General features: G+C 48.6%; 1 protein-coding gene across 1 annotated transcript in view; it reads left to right on the top strand.

Annotated features, from left to right (window-relative positions):
* The first annotated feature begins 9,001 nt into the window (after positions 1 to 9,001).
* LOC149339297 (uncharacterized) overlaps positions 9,002 to 16,997 on the top strand; it is a 306,061-nt gene continuing 298,065 nt past the window's right edge. The window contains exon 1 of the mRNA XM_089550908.1: positions 9,002 to 10,170. Coding sequence (XP_089407034.1) covers positions 10,056 to 10,170 — 115 coding nt within the window. The 5' untranslated portion in view covers positions 9,002 to 10,055. The remainder of the gene's footprint in view (positions 10,171 to 16,997) is intronic.

Here is a 16,997-nt window from a genome sequence, read left to right as displayed (position 1 = left end):
TTACTTAATAAGTGATTAGGTATTAATTCACCTTCTCTTTCTGTAACTTTTTCTTCTACCGAGAAAGTGTCCAACAATTTCCAGAATGTAATTTTACTTTTAAAAAAGCGACTTACGGAAAACCCAAATTAATAGAACAGTTTCTCTATTTTCTCGACACTGACAACACTCAGTGCCGGAGTACTTCTAAGATATATATAGAAAAAAACTCTTACTTCATCTCCTACATGCCGCGCTTTCTTTGCTGCTGGTTATAGCAGTTTTGTCGTTGGATAAAAAAGCGCCACGAAATTCACTTTATTAGGTGCATGTGACTTCTAAACAAGAAAGCAACGAAACGAAGGAGCTGCTTAAACCAGAAACACAAAATGGCGACTGCTCCATCACGCCAAGAAAATTTTACTTCCCTTTCGTGGGAAGTTTATTGTGTAGCTTGCCTAACTGGCATCGCAAGGAGGGCATCTTCCCTTTTTCCTGATTATCTGCATAAAAATAACGCGAGAAGCAAGAACACAAATACTGCCTACAGGCTCCTGGAATAGGCCGTACGGTGACAGCGTTTATATATGCGACAACCATTACCCCACCCCCTCCCTCACCCCTCCCCATTACCGCCTCTACACCATGATATGCACGCACGCACGCACGCACGCGCTACGCATTTTCTTTACTTAGGCTGCAACACTACTTTAACGAGTCATTTTATTACATGCACAGTTTTTCCTTCCTTGCACTAGCGACGTGGTACAGCCGTCCGTGGGGCACTTAGGCCCTATGAGCGCTTGCGTAACCATTTTCGCTGTGGTGACCTCCGCTTTCAAAAGACCATGAATACTGATAAGGAAAAAAAAAGAATAATAGCTACACAGGGAACGTTCAGCGGCAAAGAGCTGGTCGATACGGCGGAGGGTAGGCCGGGGTCATTACTCAAAGCGGCACCACGGCGAAGCCCTTCTCGCGGGGCTTGCTTGGCCCGGAAGCACGACGACTTTTCTTATAAACCGCTTCACGTATGCTCTTATAAACCGTCGTGGCAGGAGGATCTCGAATTCCTTGGGCGGAAAGCTAGTCTCGACGGTTTTGTATCGAGCCTCGCTTTATCCTTTTATTTCATTTTATTATCATTTCCTTCTGTTGTTCCTGCCGCTCTTTCCCATCTTAACCCACTTTCTCTTTTTATCCAATCTCTATAGCTGACTGCCTTCCCACCCTCTCCGTTTTTCACACGGGTGTCTCGTTTTAGCCTCGTTAACTGTCGCATGCATAGTGAGAAAAGACGCATAAAAACTTTTCTGGCAGCCTCTGCTTGCTTCGGCACCACGACAAACTCGCACCAAGTGCGCTGCGCAGTTCTTTTCTAAGCGCCGTTGTTTTTGCTGCGTGCGTAGAAAAACTTTGGCGACCGCCGACCCCGCTCCTTCTCCAGTCTCTCCTTTTTTTTTTCCTTTTTCGCCACGCAGTGATCTAAGGCATTTCGCCCCTTTTTCTCCGTTCGCGCGCTTTCTACCCTTTTCGGGAGCCCTTAGGGCCGAGACGGACGCTTAATTCAGCTGCCTTTGCTTCCCCGTCGCCCGCGGCTGCCTCCTCCTCTTCTCGTCCCTAGCCTCTCTATTACTCTTCCCTACCTCCCCATCCTCTCTTCCCAATTTCCCTATCCTCGAACAGCGCTTTCGCGGAGCCGCTCGGCGGTGACAGTGACGGCGCACAGGCAACATGCAGCGCTGGTAGCAGTGCGCCCTGATTCTCCCCAATTCCTCTCTCCCTTCCCCATCTCGTCAGCCTTTGATCAATTAGAGGCCCCGCGAGCGGTGAAGATTTGAATCGGGATTAAGCAAGCCAGGGAGACCGCGCCGCGGCTCTGTAGTGCAGGTGAAGGTCCGCTCGCTTTTTCTTCCCTGTTTTCCTCATCTCTCTTCCCTTTTTTTTTCGCTTTGATACAGGTTCGTTATCCGCACCACCCGGCGAACTTTGAAGGGGAAGAGTTAACGCGAGGAATTGATTTTTGTGGTGGCTTCCGAGAAACTTTCGAATAAACGATGAGTGGTATCGATCGCGCGATTTCTTCGTTCTTTTTTGTTTAATATATATAGGGCTGTATTTTTTATGAGGCCCTCAAACTGCGAACCTAGAGGAATAATCCATCGGTTTAGCTGGTTCAGTATTCTTTGGCTAGTTTTGCTCGACGTTTTGGGGAGATAAAGGGCATGATGGAAATACCTGAGGGCGCTGGAGAGGTGAGTTCAGTAACCAGGTCGCGACGGCGGGGAAAGTTTAAGCGAGGAAGATGAATTTTTAAAAACTGTACGAACGTTCACCATGACAGCTAATGCGGCGCAAAGATACGCCTGAACGTATCCGTGAGAAAAAGATGAGAAGCAAACTGAACTTCACGGATCTTAGATGAATTACATTTATTATGGAGAATAGAGAACAGAACTGAAAGCAGGTCTCCTCACTCTTAGGAACAAGCGCAATGTTTGTTGCATTCAACCAGGAATGTGGTTCTCAGAGAAAAATAAGCCAGGCTTACGCGGCACAAGTCCTATGCAATGACACCATAAACGCGATACCACTTTGCGTTCGAAAATAATTTAGGCACACATTGAAAGCACCGAAATGTCTGGCTATATATTGATTTATTTATTAGGAGCAAATGTAAGCCCTCTGCTCAAAAAATTAATCTCCTTTGCTCCTGCTCTCGTGCTGATCTGCATTCATTTAAAAAAAAAGTATCTTTTTGCCGAATTATGCTTCAGTTCAGTAGAATGCGCAACTCGTTTCATCCTTTAAAGTCTAGCTACTGTAATTAATATGTAGCAATCAAGTTTTTTTAATGGCTTATAGAGGATATAGCGTTGAAAGCCTCATGATGGCATCGAGAAGAAACGAAATATTTTCTTCTGTGCAACCATCCTTCGGAGCAAACGAGCGGTGTGAAGTTAAATCCACAACATGACTCCGCTGCGCTCATCAATACGACTAAAGGCCGTGCTAATTCTTCGGGAAATTATTTCTTCATCTTAGCGCGAAGCCTGCGCAGCTGCTCAGCGGAGCCAGGAAACCAGCTTCACGTGTGCACGCGCAACATTTGCTTAAATGGCTTGTTGCGAGAGACACTTGAGCCAAGGGAAGGAAAGAGGGCCTGGAGCTGAAGAGGCGGGAGGGGGGGGGGGGGTTGAAGAGGGTTCACTACTGACCAGTCCGGTACACCTTCGTTTAAAAAAAAGAAAACGAGTGCCCGTTTGAATATAAAAAAAAAAAGACTCCAAAGCGGCAGCCACAGCGCCAGAGGCAGAGGCCCTAATCGCCAGTTGCTCTGGCGAAGCGCGGAGGTTCGGGAGCTGACGCATAACTCCGAACGTTCGCGCGCGCGCGCGGGTTTTCTCTAATTACCAAACACGCGCGTATACATTTTTATTTCCGCTTCAACCTCTGGCGCGGGACTTTGGAGTAGCAAAGAAAAGGTACACGCAACCTTTTTGTGCCTCGAACGCACCGACGACGCCTAATGTGGGAGCGTTAACTGCCGGAATGGCCGTCCGGCGCTGGCGAACGCTGCGCGGCCTGAATACGCAACGGTGCTGTGAGGCCTGATTGCCGGCGACGGCTCCGCGCCGGAACGCGAAGCCTTCCTAATGAGGCGCGCACACCAGAGCTCAATAGTTAGGCTGCTGATTTGATCCTCTCCCCACCCCCGCGCACCGTTATGCGAGCTCCAAAACTCCGCCGGCTTTAGCTACTTTCGAAATGGCCCCGGTTCCTGCGCGCCGTTCAACAGCTTCCAGAGAGTTTGTCCAAGTGGGTCAGGCCGCCTGGTTGTTGCGATATGAATTTTTATCAAAGAAAATTAAAAAGTTTCGCCGCGAAGATCAGTTCGCAATAGCGGACTTCACCTGTCATGGCGGGTTAGTGGCTGTGGTGTTCGGCAAGGTCGAAGGCACGTCGTTGTGTGGCTGGAAGCCAATGTGTCCACACGCATGTACACTCGCCGTAAAAAGTAAGTTGAACGCCACTTTGTCAAAAAATTTAATTTCTTTATATCTAAAGCATAATGGTCCATGCTTTTTGGTGCACAGTGTAATTCGCAAAATCACAATTAGGCTGCACATATGTATTCAAGGATGCGTGAATTGGGGGGCCAATGTTTAAATTTTTTCGTGAATATTGCCTTCCATTTATTTTTGTCGGCACCTGTACAAGTGGTATCATATACGAGGGGTATGACGCTACACGGCACAGAAAAAGTTTTTTTAAAAATCGAATCTTCATTACCAACATGTATCTATTTTTTTTGCAGGAATAAATACATGCGTTAGTTCCATTTCATGCGCAACGTGGTGAAAAGAAGAATGTTCTAGAACGCAGTCTCAAATCACTGGTAATGCTGGCACAGCAGACCGTTATCGCAGAAAAATATAGCAGTAGGGTATACATAGTTGTTATTAAAGAAAGAAATAACGTATATACGGCTTTCCAATATGGGCTGCCTGGGCGTCGCCATATTGTTGGCTGGACTGTTGTGCACACCTGCCCTGAAGAGGAGGTCTTTCGGCATCCTACTCGATCGATGGAAAGGTCTATACATGCGTCAGTATGAAGCCAGTACAGTTGCTTGCTTAGAAGGCCTACGTTAAGCGAAAATAAACGAAGAAAGAAGATAAGAACCTTCAGAACTTAAAACGCAGTGCCTGATGCGTGTGTAGCTTTCGTTTTAGTAAGAATGGCTGAAAGGAAAAACAGTCGTGACTGACTCTACTCACATACACTAAGTAAAGCTCGACGAGCGGACCCATTCTGCGCATTTATGTACGCACACACATCTCGCATCTGCAAGCCGTGCGCCCTTCCTGAGACTCACATTCTGCGTGGAAACTTTGAAAAGAGAGCCTGTTTCTCTAATGGCTCTTCAATATCGATGATATTAACAAAAAAAGCGCCAGTTCCTGCTTTTGCTTGAAAGCACAAAAAGGATTGTTAAAGTAGAGGAAAAATGAAAAGCACGCGCGCCTGCTCGCCCAAAGTCATCATCCTAATTTTCAGCGCACGCCGCCAGAGAACGGAGAGGTGCCTCCGCGCGCACCTGGAGTTTCCGATAGCACGGCAGATCACGCGAACTTGGCTGCACCGCGCGCCAGCCCTCGTTCTCTTGGCCTCCCTCCACACCGCGCTCGCTTACCTTCTTACTAGGTGAGGATATCTTCGTCGTTCTGCTCCGAAAATTTTTTTTTTTCTCTTTTTCCTGCACAAAGACAGTCCAAGAAAGAAAAAAAAAGAACACGTACAAGCGCTGTTTGCTATGATCCGTCTCATCTGGCTCTTGAGCGCACTAGCTGAGAGTCCTCGCACACCAATGCGCGCTCGCACAAACACTGCGTTAAAAAAAAGGTAAATTGATAGCGCGTGTGTCTGCCGCTTGATGGCGCAGCTTGCACCACTTCCTCCAAGTTTTCTTATCGCCGACAGTCGGGGGTGCTTGAAGCTTGAAGACAGGAAGGAAAAGAAAGATGCGAGCAGGAACGAAGGGTGAACGGAAGAAGGGGGTAGAAAGAAACGCGGGAAGGACTACTCGGAACTCGGCATACGTGCCTTGTACGGCGGGAGCTGTGTCTTCAAGTATGGCCGCTTAACGTGAAGTATGCATTACGGAAAATCGACCTGTTTCCGCAGACCAACCCACAAAAGAAACGCCGCTGGGGGAATCGCCGGGCAGAACCATCCATTTTCCCCCTCGTTTCGGGAGCAGAACTGGATACAGCTGCTCTCTGTCGTTGTCAACCCCCCTTTTTTGCTTGTCTTTGTTTGCAGCAGTCGGTGACGCTAAGGCGAAGCAGGAGCAGCGGTCTGCATACATCTGGAATGCGCACATCCGATCCTCGGAATCCCACTGCGGTCCAATCAGAGGCTCCTTGTCAGTGCAGGCAGAAGGAATCACGGAAAACGTCTTTGCGAGGCAAATTGTTGGACTACGCGGAGCCGTAATGATCACAACAAGAGAATCACGTCAGCGGTGCGCTGCATGAAAAGAGTAACAACCGTTGTGCTCGGCCGAAGAGGGCAAGTGGCTGATACAGCGTCTTCGAGACTGGGCCCTCGAGCGAAATCTTTTCCCGAAGCGGTAACACCGGCACCATCATTTTCTGCGCGCAGCCAGACGGTATGTTTAAAGAGAGGAAAAAAAATTGCGGGACTTAGCTTTCCGCACTTGGTTGGGATGTATGATGGCGTGTGGAAGCCCGGGTGCTTCCTGGAGATTCAAGACACCGAAGAATTCCTCGAAAGTACCATGATTCTCGCACTGAATTTATGGTCTTTGAAAACGATGCGAGCGCGCGTTTTGCCGTGGAAATAGGTAGTTTTAGTAAATTGATCTTTTATAGTACAGCTGCACTGATTACTATGAAGCACCGAAAGGAGCGTGGAAAGGAAGAAAAAAAAATTTCTAATGATGATTGAGATACTTCCTGATGCGAAATTTGAGCGCAGATGTGTATGTGTCTCAGGGTCTGTAGGCTCATTGTTTTCTTTTACTGGGTCATCGGGACGTCTAGCGCTTATATTAGTCCGATATTAGTATTAGTTGATAAAGACGACCATGTGTAATGAACAGCGCGAGAGCGTGTTACAGTTTGACATGAGGCATGATCAGCCTGTACCGAAAAACTCCGGGATTTCGTACGATATGTTAATGCTCATTGGACTTTTTATCCAGTGGAAGAGCCGCATGATGGATCTACACGTAGAAGCACCTCGTTCATCTAAGTCTTTGTTCAGCAAACAGTGCGTCTTGGTACGGGGGTTTAGGCTGCGCAGGACCGGCCGCTTGAATGGTCGCCGATTCTTGACGCACGTGTATGTATCCCGTAATTTTGATGTGCCGGTGTAGTGCAGTGTACGAAGACATCAGAATGTGTGTCTGCATCGCGGAATAGTATGTGTGTACGTAAAGCATTTGGTAGCTTAGCAAGTTTGATTTCCGTGCAATAAAGAAAAAAAAAGAGAAAAAAACTGCGGCTATTGCCTAATGCTCTCGTGCAGTGGCCAAGGAAGCTGGTCTGTTCGCGGCAAGGTGGGTTCGAATCCTAGTCGCGGCGATGTTTATTTTTATTGATCTATTTATGATTTGGCTCGATTGCACCGACGGCAGCGACGCGGCTGAACCCATGAACGGTTTCTTCAGAGCTGCACTCTAAAAGTAAAGAGGTACAAAATGTCGGAGAGTAAAAATGAACTGAGAATTTTTGTCAAGGTCATCGCGAAATTACTGCATCTGAGCCATCTAGACTCACAGGTATGAATAGAAAATTTTAACTTTTGCGTATTAACTGCATCACCTTGTTCACAGTTACATTATCATTGTCACGGTTGCCATCCATGTCAACCTTTTATTTTACCCGAGATTACCCGAGCTTACCTAACTTACTCCGAGGCTTCAACATTCACGGCTTTTCGCTAGTGACCCGCATAGTGTTAGCGCAATAAAAAAAAAAGAGTTTGTAATTTCCTATGGGACTACACTTTAGCACTAATCTGGCTTACATAGGGGAAAAAGGGGATAAGCGCACTCCTTTTTAGGTGCAGGTTATGCTGCTCAAGCCCTGGGGTAGATGTCTATTCCTATAAATACGGAATACTTGCGGTTTAAAACGGAAACCGATCCCTCACTCTTAAAACATGTGAAGTTCTACCTTTTCTGAAGATTTTAACCGAGTTTTCGACCTCCTCTGTTTGCTAGCCCCAAGATCTCTGGTACCGTATTTGAAAGACTCGTCCTTTTGCTACGTGCATCAAGTTACTGTGGTTTGCATTTGGGAGTATGCCTTTGTTTCCTAGAGTGAGCATTCCGTGCATTTAGTGAACGAAATCTACTCGAAAACTTTGTCAAGGACAGCTTGCTGTATTATTTACTCTCTTATATGCTTATTCGTGTTAAGAGCGTAACGGCCAAAGACCAAGAGACTAAGTGTCCCTAAGAAGTGACTTTAACTACAAAGCGCCTAAAGCGTCTTAACCTTCTGTAAAGCATCTAAATGTTCTTAGCGAAGAATAAGGAAGGCAGTAGTGGGCCTCACTTCGTATTTTTTAGATTACAGTGTGATTCCCTTATTTCCATTTCAGAGCGCTGTTTCAGAGCTGTTCCCGACTCGCGTGCCGCCATGTCGGCCGTGAGAACTGCCCCTTATTACCGTGCCGTGCGCTTTCGTTGCGTGTTTTATGTGCGAGACCGGCATTCCAGCGCGTTTAGTTGGCCCGAGCCGCCGCGTATTCGGCGATCTGTTTACGGACGTCGGTGCCATCATACAGAAAGAGGAACCGCGGACAGACAGACAGACAGACCAGAAGAACCAAAGCGAAAAAGCCCAATCTGGCGTGCTGGACAGGCCCTGGAGGCTGGAAAAGGCGTCCCAACTTTCGCGAGCTGCAGTCCCGCGCGAAGTGGGTGCATCCCGGAGAAGCGTGCATTCCAGAGCACGTCGGCTGGCGCTCGGAGAGCTTTCGGCGGCGTTGCGCCGAGGCGACGAAGAGAGTGGTGGCCGTGCCATTCCTGGACGGCGGCGGCAACAACAATCCGCACCGCGAATGCGTAGACGCGCCGAGGCTCCGGTGTGACGGATCGCCCTGATTGTTCCGGCGTACCGAAGCGCGCGCGCACTTTTTGCCTAGCTCAACTTTTCCCCGCCGTTATAGCGTCGCTGGAAGGCTGCGCGAGCACGCGACTAAAACTAGAAAGGGCCCACTCACCGCATCAGCGCCGTCGTGGTTTAATCCTACGCTGTGCTATACCGCTGCGTCAGAAGGCGTGCTATCTTCGTAGCTCGTAGTAGTTTTCATGTGTTTGTTCATTTTTTTTTCGTTGTTTGCTCCAAGCTCGTTGCTGCTTCCGTTGCGCGAGTTTTCGCGTCCCGTGTACATTGTTCCCCCGCCCTCGTTTCGCGCGCGGCTTGCCGTGCTTTCTATCTTTTTACTATTCCCTTCACTTCTCATCTAGCTCCGTACGGGCAGCGTAGCCCCAGGCCGGCAGGCCGGCGTCGGAGCTCGCGCCCCTAGCGGGCTCGCGCAAACTAGGAGCGTCACTACTCGCGCCGCGGTTCCCGCATCGATTCGAAAACGCGCTCCCTCGCCGTCGGCGCTGGCTGCCCGCGAGTACCGCGCGCGCCCCTCACTGGAACGCAGAAGCAGCCCGCGAGAAGAGAGCCGCTCCGCCGCCGCCGCCGCTGCGACCACGCGTATTGGCTTTCGGCTCGTCGTGCGGTCCGAACGCGCTGCTCGGACACCGGCGCTGCTCGCCGGAGGATACCGCCGGTGCGCGCTCACGGGACACCGGCGCTTTCTTCTTTCTCCAAAACTCCGAGAGAGCGCGCGCTTTTGGATGTCACTGCGCCGCTGACCTGCGGTCTGGCGCTCTCCGACCGGCGAAAGCAGGAAGCGGTTGATTGACGATCAGGGTCAGAGTTCGCGACGCGGCTTGTCCGTGTGTCCCCTACCCCCTGCTCACACACCGGTTCCTCTCCTTGATTTATTTTTTTTATCTTAGTTTCGAAGCCGGACGAGTGACACCGACGTACTCCGCTCCCACTGGGACGTCGCGGAATAGAGTGACAGCAACTGTGACTCGTGCGGTCTTTTTCACACCTGTAGTGTTTGTGCGCGTTGTGGTGGATGTGCGCGTGAATTATAAGTGACGTAAACGTGGTTCTAGTGTGGCACGTCCGTCAAGGCTGTGTCTGTCTATTCGCGTGGTATGCCCCGTCGCAATCTCACCGAGCTGTGAGGGTGCACTCTGTGGAATACTTGCTGACGTCAACCCCATCCCTGCGGCATCACTAATATTGTTCGTCGCTGTGTCCTTTCTGTGTAACCCCCTTCGTTCCCGATTTTTCTGCCCGCGTCTATTCGCCTGTGTTTTTCTCTTCCAACGAAGCAAGTGTGTGCGTGTGACCGTAGCGTAAGCGACCAGGCCAGCTTGTTGCATTTCTGGCTTGCCCGCCTTGCTTCAGCGACTGGGCTTCCTGCTTGGGCAGTCCTGCGATTGAATCTGGGTGAACGATAACGGAACCATGACGTCAGCTCAAACCGGGAGAATGAAAAGACCGGCAGGTGTTTTCGTCATGTCGGCGGCGGTGCTGCTGTTGCTACTCTTCATTCCGACAGGGGAACCGTCTCATGGCAAAGGTAAGTATACGTGACTGGTCGGTGAGCGCTCGGATGCGCAGTGATGCTGGCGGGCCTTTTAGAGCCACGTTGCGTCTTGACAGTCCTTGATAAGGGGGAATCGATTTTGTAATCACTGCCTACGATTGTTCTCGTGCCGGTTGACCTCGGCAGAACTCGGAGAAATGTGATGACGCGGTTAATTATATTTCCGGAGGGATCATCAGTTCAAACCGAGCTGGGGGACAGCTGCTGAAAGTCGTACGAAGGGCGCGTAATGTGCTTCGGTGCCATTTTTTCTCCCTCCCTGAAAGGCTGCCGTCTATTCTTCTTTCATTTATGTTTCCTTGTGCGTGATTGTGTGTATGTGCTGCAATGAAATTAATTACTTCGGCGTTTGTTGCAGAGCTGTGTTTCGGTGCTTGCGGGGCCGCGTTTTTTTTCTTCTTATTTTACTAAATGCAGCTTGAGGGTTCACCTATCGATTATACAAATTTGATCATAGTTACGACAATGCTGGCATAGATTTTTGAATTCTTGAATTGTATTTATTGCTTTTTCGTGTGGTCGTTTTTGTGTCGCACGTGCTAGGCGTACTTTTAAAATATAGAATATGTGTATTTCGCTATTGCTGTCTCGGAACATGAAACAACCAGTAGCAGTGACCATAAAAGGTGAAAGCAGAAGAAGTTAAATGAAACCTTTACAGGATAATGTGCACGAAGTTCAGAAGATTGCGGTGCTATATGTAATCAGCCAGAACTTTTTTCTTCTACAATGAGCTGGTTCAGCAACTAACACTGTCGACAGTATTACAGTGCATATTACTGAGTATCACGCTTAAAGCTGCTCATAGCAATATTTAACATAGAAAAATATTGGTCTACGCATGTGGAATTTATTTCGCGATTGAGGCAGCAAATATTCCAACCGCATTTAGGAGATCAGCCGTACTATACGGCACTGCGGCGGGACTATTTGCGGGTCGCAGAGGACCCGGCAACAGTAGTTATGTGTTTTGGGCGTGCTCAAAAGACGATGTGTAGACGTCCCTATAAAAAGCTGTGAGTTGCGATTATTCGGAGCAGAATTGTGCAATAAAAGCGGCGCCGGAGTAAATACGTAACACCAGCTAAACAAAGGCTTTATCATCACGACACGAATAAACTTTAATTTCATCGACCGTCTCGAGCTGCCGTGAGTAAAAAAAACAAAACCTTGGTTACTCGCCACTGCGAGGAATATGAGTCTCGACATGCCACGCTTACGGAAATAATTTTCGTTGTGAACTCCTCTTTTGGTTAAGCGGTAATGATGCATTGCATGATCACTGCCGTCCATGTCAGACCGTCTGTTCTTTTGTCCCTTAAAGACACATAAGATCTTAAAGGTCTAGCATCATCAAGTGTTCTTAAATTCCTTAGTGTTTGGTTCTTTCCGTTATTTTTTTTTTGTCGGCTCCAATTCTTTCTGCGCTTCACTATCACTCGTTTTTATATCCATCTTCACCGCTTCTTTCTTTTCTCATGTTCACGAACTTTTGTGTGAAAACATTGCCTTTAAACGACGGAGAATTTTGCTTTAAGCTCAGAATAACAGAGGTCGCTTGTACGGTGCTGGCTGCGGCCTCCCCGTAGGCAGTGCTGTTATCGGTGGGCGTATTATTCTCAAGGGCTGTGGGGCTGTTACGCCTAACGAACCGTGCATAATGCGATGAGTTGAACTGTTCCATTTCATTTCATTTATTTACCGTAAGGGCTCTTCCGCGCATTACATGGAGGGGGGCCGGGCATTACATGGGGGGGGGGGGGGGGGGGAATACAATTCAAAATTGGTTATATATGCACATAAGTAAAAACGCACTTATAAGATAACCATAGAAATACATAAAAGGAAAAAATGTAAGAAGAATTAAAATAATTTGGAACCTGTGTATTTATACAATAGATATATATTTTTGAATGATTACACAAGGCTATAACAGAATTAGCTATAAGCACGCGCAGTACCGGTAAGGGAGCGCAATACAACAGTGAATACAGCCCATGCATGAAGGGGAAAAAAAAACGAGATAAGTAATCTAAAACAATCAATAACAGGAAAGCAATCAAAAGAGCCTGACATAAGATACCTTCTAAAGCCTTGAGGAAAGATGCATGATTAGATATGGAGGCGACATCTGTTCCATTGTGAGATGCCAAGTAAAAGAGGTGATTATTTGAACAAATTTTTGCGCGCGAATATGAGGCGATCACTTAATGCGGCCTTGTCCTGAGCTAGCGTATGCCATTTGTGTTCTTCAGGTTGTAAAAGGTCAATAAAAACTTCGCCGAATTCCTGCGTTACCTACTTTCTCTTCGTCGGCATGCTTCAAAATCAGGCTGACCAAGATGCATACGCGTAAGGATTGTTGTGTAATTTGTTACTTGCGGCTGTTTCGATACTACTAACTAATGCGCTCTTCACGACAAGTTACGTCAGCGCGTGAAGGTTGATATTTAGAAAATTCAGTACTTACATTTTCCGAACAAAGGCTCCTAATGTGTCTGTTCTTCTTTTCGGTTCACTTTCTTTTTGGTTTAATGCTAGGCAAGCGCTAACGCACGTTAAAATCTTGCTCTTGTCACAGTGACCAGGAAACGGCAAGAATTTTCTCAGGAAATTGAAAAGTAAAGTTCCCAGCCCATTGTGGGCTGTTATACGCCCGAAAAATCGCTACCACAACCCAATAAAATCCCTTTCTCCATGCAAGGGCCACCTACACTTGTCATACACGACATAGATTAAAACTGTACGTACTGAAAACAGCAATAGCACTCGTCCATGTGAGCGGAAGAAGATAGTTGAGCAAACTGCAGTGGTTTTGGGCTCTACCTTACATTACATGGAGGCAGGACGCCCGCGCACTGCCGAAGCAACACGCGGCGCGCGTCAGCGCACTAGTCATTACCTCATAAACAGTGTGATTTGGTCGCGCGGGGCTTACTGTAATATAAAAGGCAATGCAATAGATTTCAAGCGCTCTTAGAATGCTGTTTTACATCCATGCGGCTCTAGGGAGTTTTACCCAAGTTTTGAGCTGAACATGTGTTCAGCCACAGTGCCGTCGCTGCTGCAAGTGAGGCCGTCTTAGACAAGGCCTACTGCTGGGAGCTGGTCTCCAGTGCGCCACCGAGAGAACTGAGTAAACGCTGCTGTTATAGCTACGTTCTGAACAGCTCTCAGCTCCAACGTTATGGCCACTTGATTGGAGGAAAGAGGAGCGATGAGAAGGCTGCCCGTTTGCCAGTGGTAGCTTTCGTACTTTCTCATTTATCGACCGTTCTCGTTAGTCTGATATCGGTTTCCCCGAAATCCCAGTACAGAACGTGAAAGACGCTTCGCCACCGAGCACTGATGCGCGACACTGTCGAGGCTGCGGCCGCGTGATGACGTCATGTTTCTTTGCCCGGGTGTATTATATCTTTCTTTCGCAGCTAAGGGAGCTTGTTCCCCATTGGATCAACATCATCATCCTTATCATCTGTCGTGTTGACCCCACCGCAGGTGAAAAGCCTGCCTTCATGACCTCGGATCATTTTCGTTCCTTGCCAGCCGCGAACACGTCATTCCACTACTATAGATCTCTACCTGTCTCCCCCCTTCCCCCGTCTAGTAAATAAAGTAGAGAACAGAACACATTGCTCCATGTTGTATTACAAAGTGAAAGGCTAATAAAGTATAAGCGACATATCTGAAATATCAACAGATGCGCAATGACGCAAGCGGCAGGATAAACAGAAAAAAAAAGAACGAAATAGGGAAGGCGGCAGGCCCATCGTGCCTTTTATTATCTTAGCGAAATGAGCTGCGGTCTTTTTTTTTTTTTACCAGGTGTTGTGGCGTAGCGAGCAGGTGACCTCACGCGCGTGCAACCCTCCTCTCCACCCCACGTTTTCCACCGTTAGTCAGAGGAGCGCGTGAGTCACGCCTTTCCATGAGCGTCCCTCACTCTTCGAGCTTGGCAGAGTTTGCGCTTGGCACTTGACGGAGAGATGCCGCTCGAGTTCGGCTTCGTATGTATTCTCCAATAAAAGACCTATCGATCTACTACCTGGAAGGCGAAGCGCAAGCGAGACTTTGAGAGATAAAGTGAGAAATTGAATCTGAAAGCGGGCTTCCGCGAACTTTTCGGTTAAGAATTGCTTCACTGCGCTGAAATGCTTTGCGAAACTGCATGGAGATGATCTTCACTCTTTCACGGCTCAGGTTGAACCGCTCTGTGTTTAGCTTAAAAACAAATGGAGGGCTTCATAAAAGAATGTCTCCTAGTTTGTTATGATGGTTTTCACGGACGTGTCTTCAAGAAATCGGAAAAAATCATAATTAAATCTCACTACGAGCCTGAGAGATTTTCGCAGTCTTCACGTGAAACCTTCCTTTCGTAGTTGTCGTAGAGGGAGCTTAAAAAAACGACTCTCTCTGTCTGGTCGTGTTCGGCGAGTAAAATTAAATTACGCGAGTTCTTTCCGGCTGAAATAGATAGGCATAAAGATAGACTCTACGGAAAGTTTGGTACCCGTCTTCATTGCACGACCAGGATCTCCTTCGTTCATTCTTTTTCAGCCGCCGCCAAGTTTTTTTTTTTTTTTGAAGAGATTTAAAGAGGGCAACTAATGAGAGTGCAGTACTTCCCGCTCTGTTGTCTTGCTTTATTTTTGGCTCTCCATTATCGAGCTCAATAGCCGCGCTCAGCACAGCTTTGCTTGTTGGCTTTTCCATATTGGCTAGGTTTTCTCTGCTCTTAGTTCCGATCGAACTTAGTTAAAGAAATCCGACCGTTCTCAACGGTGTTACTCGGGCCATGCTTCTTTCTGGGAACCTTTCCTTCTGCCACGGCATTGAAATTCTTGCTGCAGTTTGGTGCGGTTCACACGTGATGCTATAGTACCACCGATACTTGCGGTGTTTCATTTTTTCCCTTACGTCCGTATCAATTTGTCGCGCGGCGATAATCACGTCTTTTGTGTGCATCCGTCCACACTCTCCTTGAAGCGCCCGCTCGAATATTGGGAGTAACAGGACCACAATGGATAATGGATTGCTGAGAGCTTTGAAAGCGCAAGACCATTCTTCCGCCTCGAATCTTCGTCTCGTCACAGAAATGGAGAAAGTAGACACGACACCTGGAAAGCTTAATAGTGTCACGTTATAGTGACGGGAGTCCAGCGGTCAGGAAGACACCAACAAGTCTTGTAAACGAAGCTCTTTATTTGGGCTGACTTGCGCCCGCAAAATAACTGAATCACTCGGCGTCGGCGTAAGCAACAAACGTGCTCGTCAGTCATCGAACTACGAATGCCCGCTGCTCGCGGCATCGTTCAATTTAAAGCCGGCAAGGAAACTTCGAGATAACAGGTCGAGATCATCTAGAGTAATCTAGAAACAAGTAGATGCAGCTGTTCATGGCTGTGAACAATCGAGATTAGTCCGGTCGCTTCTCGCGTCACGAACAAAAATGATAACACCCCTTTTGGGCGGCCTTGCGCGAACGCACGGACGCTACAATGACACGTGGCATTACCCCCCTTCCAAAAAAGCATAGTCTCGATGCTTTAAAATGAAATTAAACACGGCGAATGCTTCGAGAACTTAGAGTCCTTTAGCGTTCCTAATAAGGTGTAAGGGCAGCGGTAAAAGCTTCAAGTCTGGCCGTGTCGTCGTCGTCGTCGGTGTTGTCGTCGGTGTTGTCGTAGTTTTTGTCGTCGTATTTATCGTCGTCGTAGGGGTTGTCGTAGTCGTAGGGGTCGTCGTAGTCGTAGGGGTCGTCGTCGTCGTAGGAGTCGTCGTCGTCGTAGGGGTCGTCGTCGTCGTAGGGGTCGTCGTCGTCGTAGGGGTCGTCGTCGTCGTAGGGGTCGTCGTCTTCGTAGGGGTCGTCGTCTTTGTAGGGGTCGTCGTCTTCGTAGGGGTCGTCGTCTTCGTAGGGGTCGTCGTTGTCGTAGGGGTCGTCGTTGTCGTAGGGGGCATGGTTTTCTGTTTTCGTCGATGGAGGATCTTAGTTCTTGCGCTCAGAAGCAACCTCACCTCCAGAGGCTGCTTTATTCAGTTTAACCTTCGGGGGCTGGGGAAGCGTCCACGCACTACGTAGCCTCGGCTAGGAGACACTTAGCGCGGTGACGATGGCGACGGAGAAAGCGATAGGCGGCTCGGCGATGAGTATCCTTCGCGACGCAAAAAATCCTTGATTTCGGCTGGTGGCTGGCCGGGTCGGGGTCGTGGGGCGTCGTAAGGGAACCCTCGGATGCCCATTCTCCTGTATGGGTAGTACCGGAGAATGTGACCGGCTTCTCCGCAGTGGAAGCATTGTGGGCGGCGCTGGTCGGTTGTTCTCCACTCGACGCATTTCCTCGGCCGTGTACGACGCTCGTAGGACGGGCGAGTTGGGGCGAGAGGGCGGCGCTCCAGCGCAGCTGGCTAAGGGCGATAGGGACGTGGGTCCCGTCGTCGAGGTACAGGACGGCGCGCTGCTGCGGCGTAAGTCATGGCTGGAGGCTCCAGAGGCTGCGTGGTAGACTGGAGTCAGGTCTTCCGGCGAATAATTCAAAGGGCTGGCGTCACGACTTGCAGGGGTTGTCCGGTACCTGGAAGGCTACCCAGCACCTCCACCAGATGTCACGTTATAGTGACGGGAGTCCAGCGGTCAGGAAGACACCAACAAGTCTTGTAAACGAAGCTCTTTATTTGGGCTGACTTGCGCCCGCAAAATAACTGAATCACTCGGCGTCGGCGTAAGCAACAAACGTGCTCGTCAGTCATCGAACTACGAATGCCCGCTGCTCGCGGCATCGTTCAATTTAAAGCCGGCAAGG

This window comes from Amblyomma mixtum, chromosome 6, assembly GCF_055824585.1.
Source record: "Amblyomma mixtum isolate Tamu chromosome 6, ASM5582458v1, whole genome shotgun sequence".
Classification (NCBI taxonomy): Eukaryota; Metazoa; Arthropoda; class Arachnida; order Ixodida; family Ixodidae; genus Amblyomma; species Amblyomma mixtum.
This window is presented reverse-complemented; position numbering and strand designations above follow the sequence as displayed.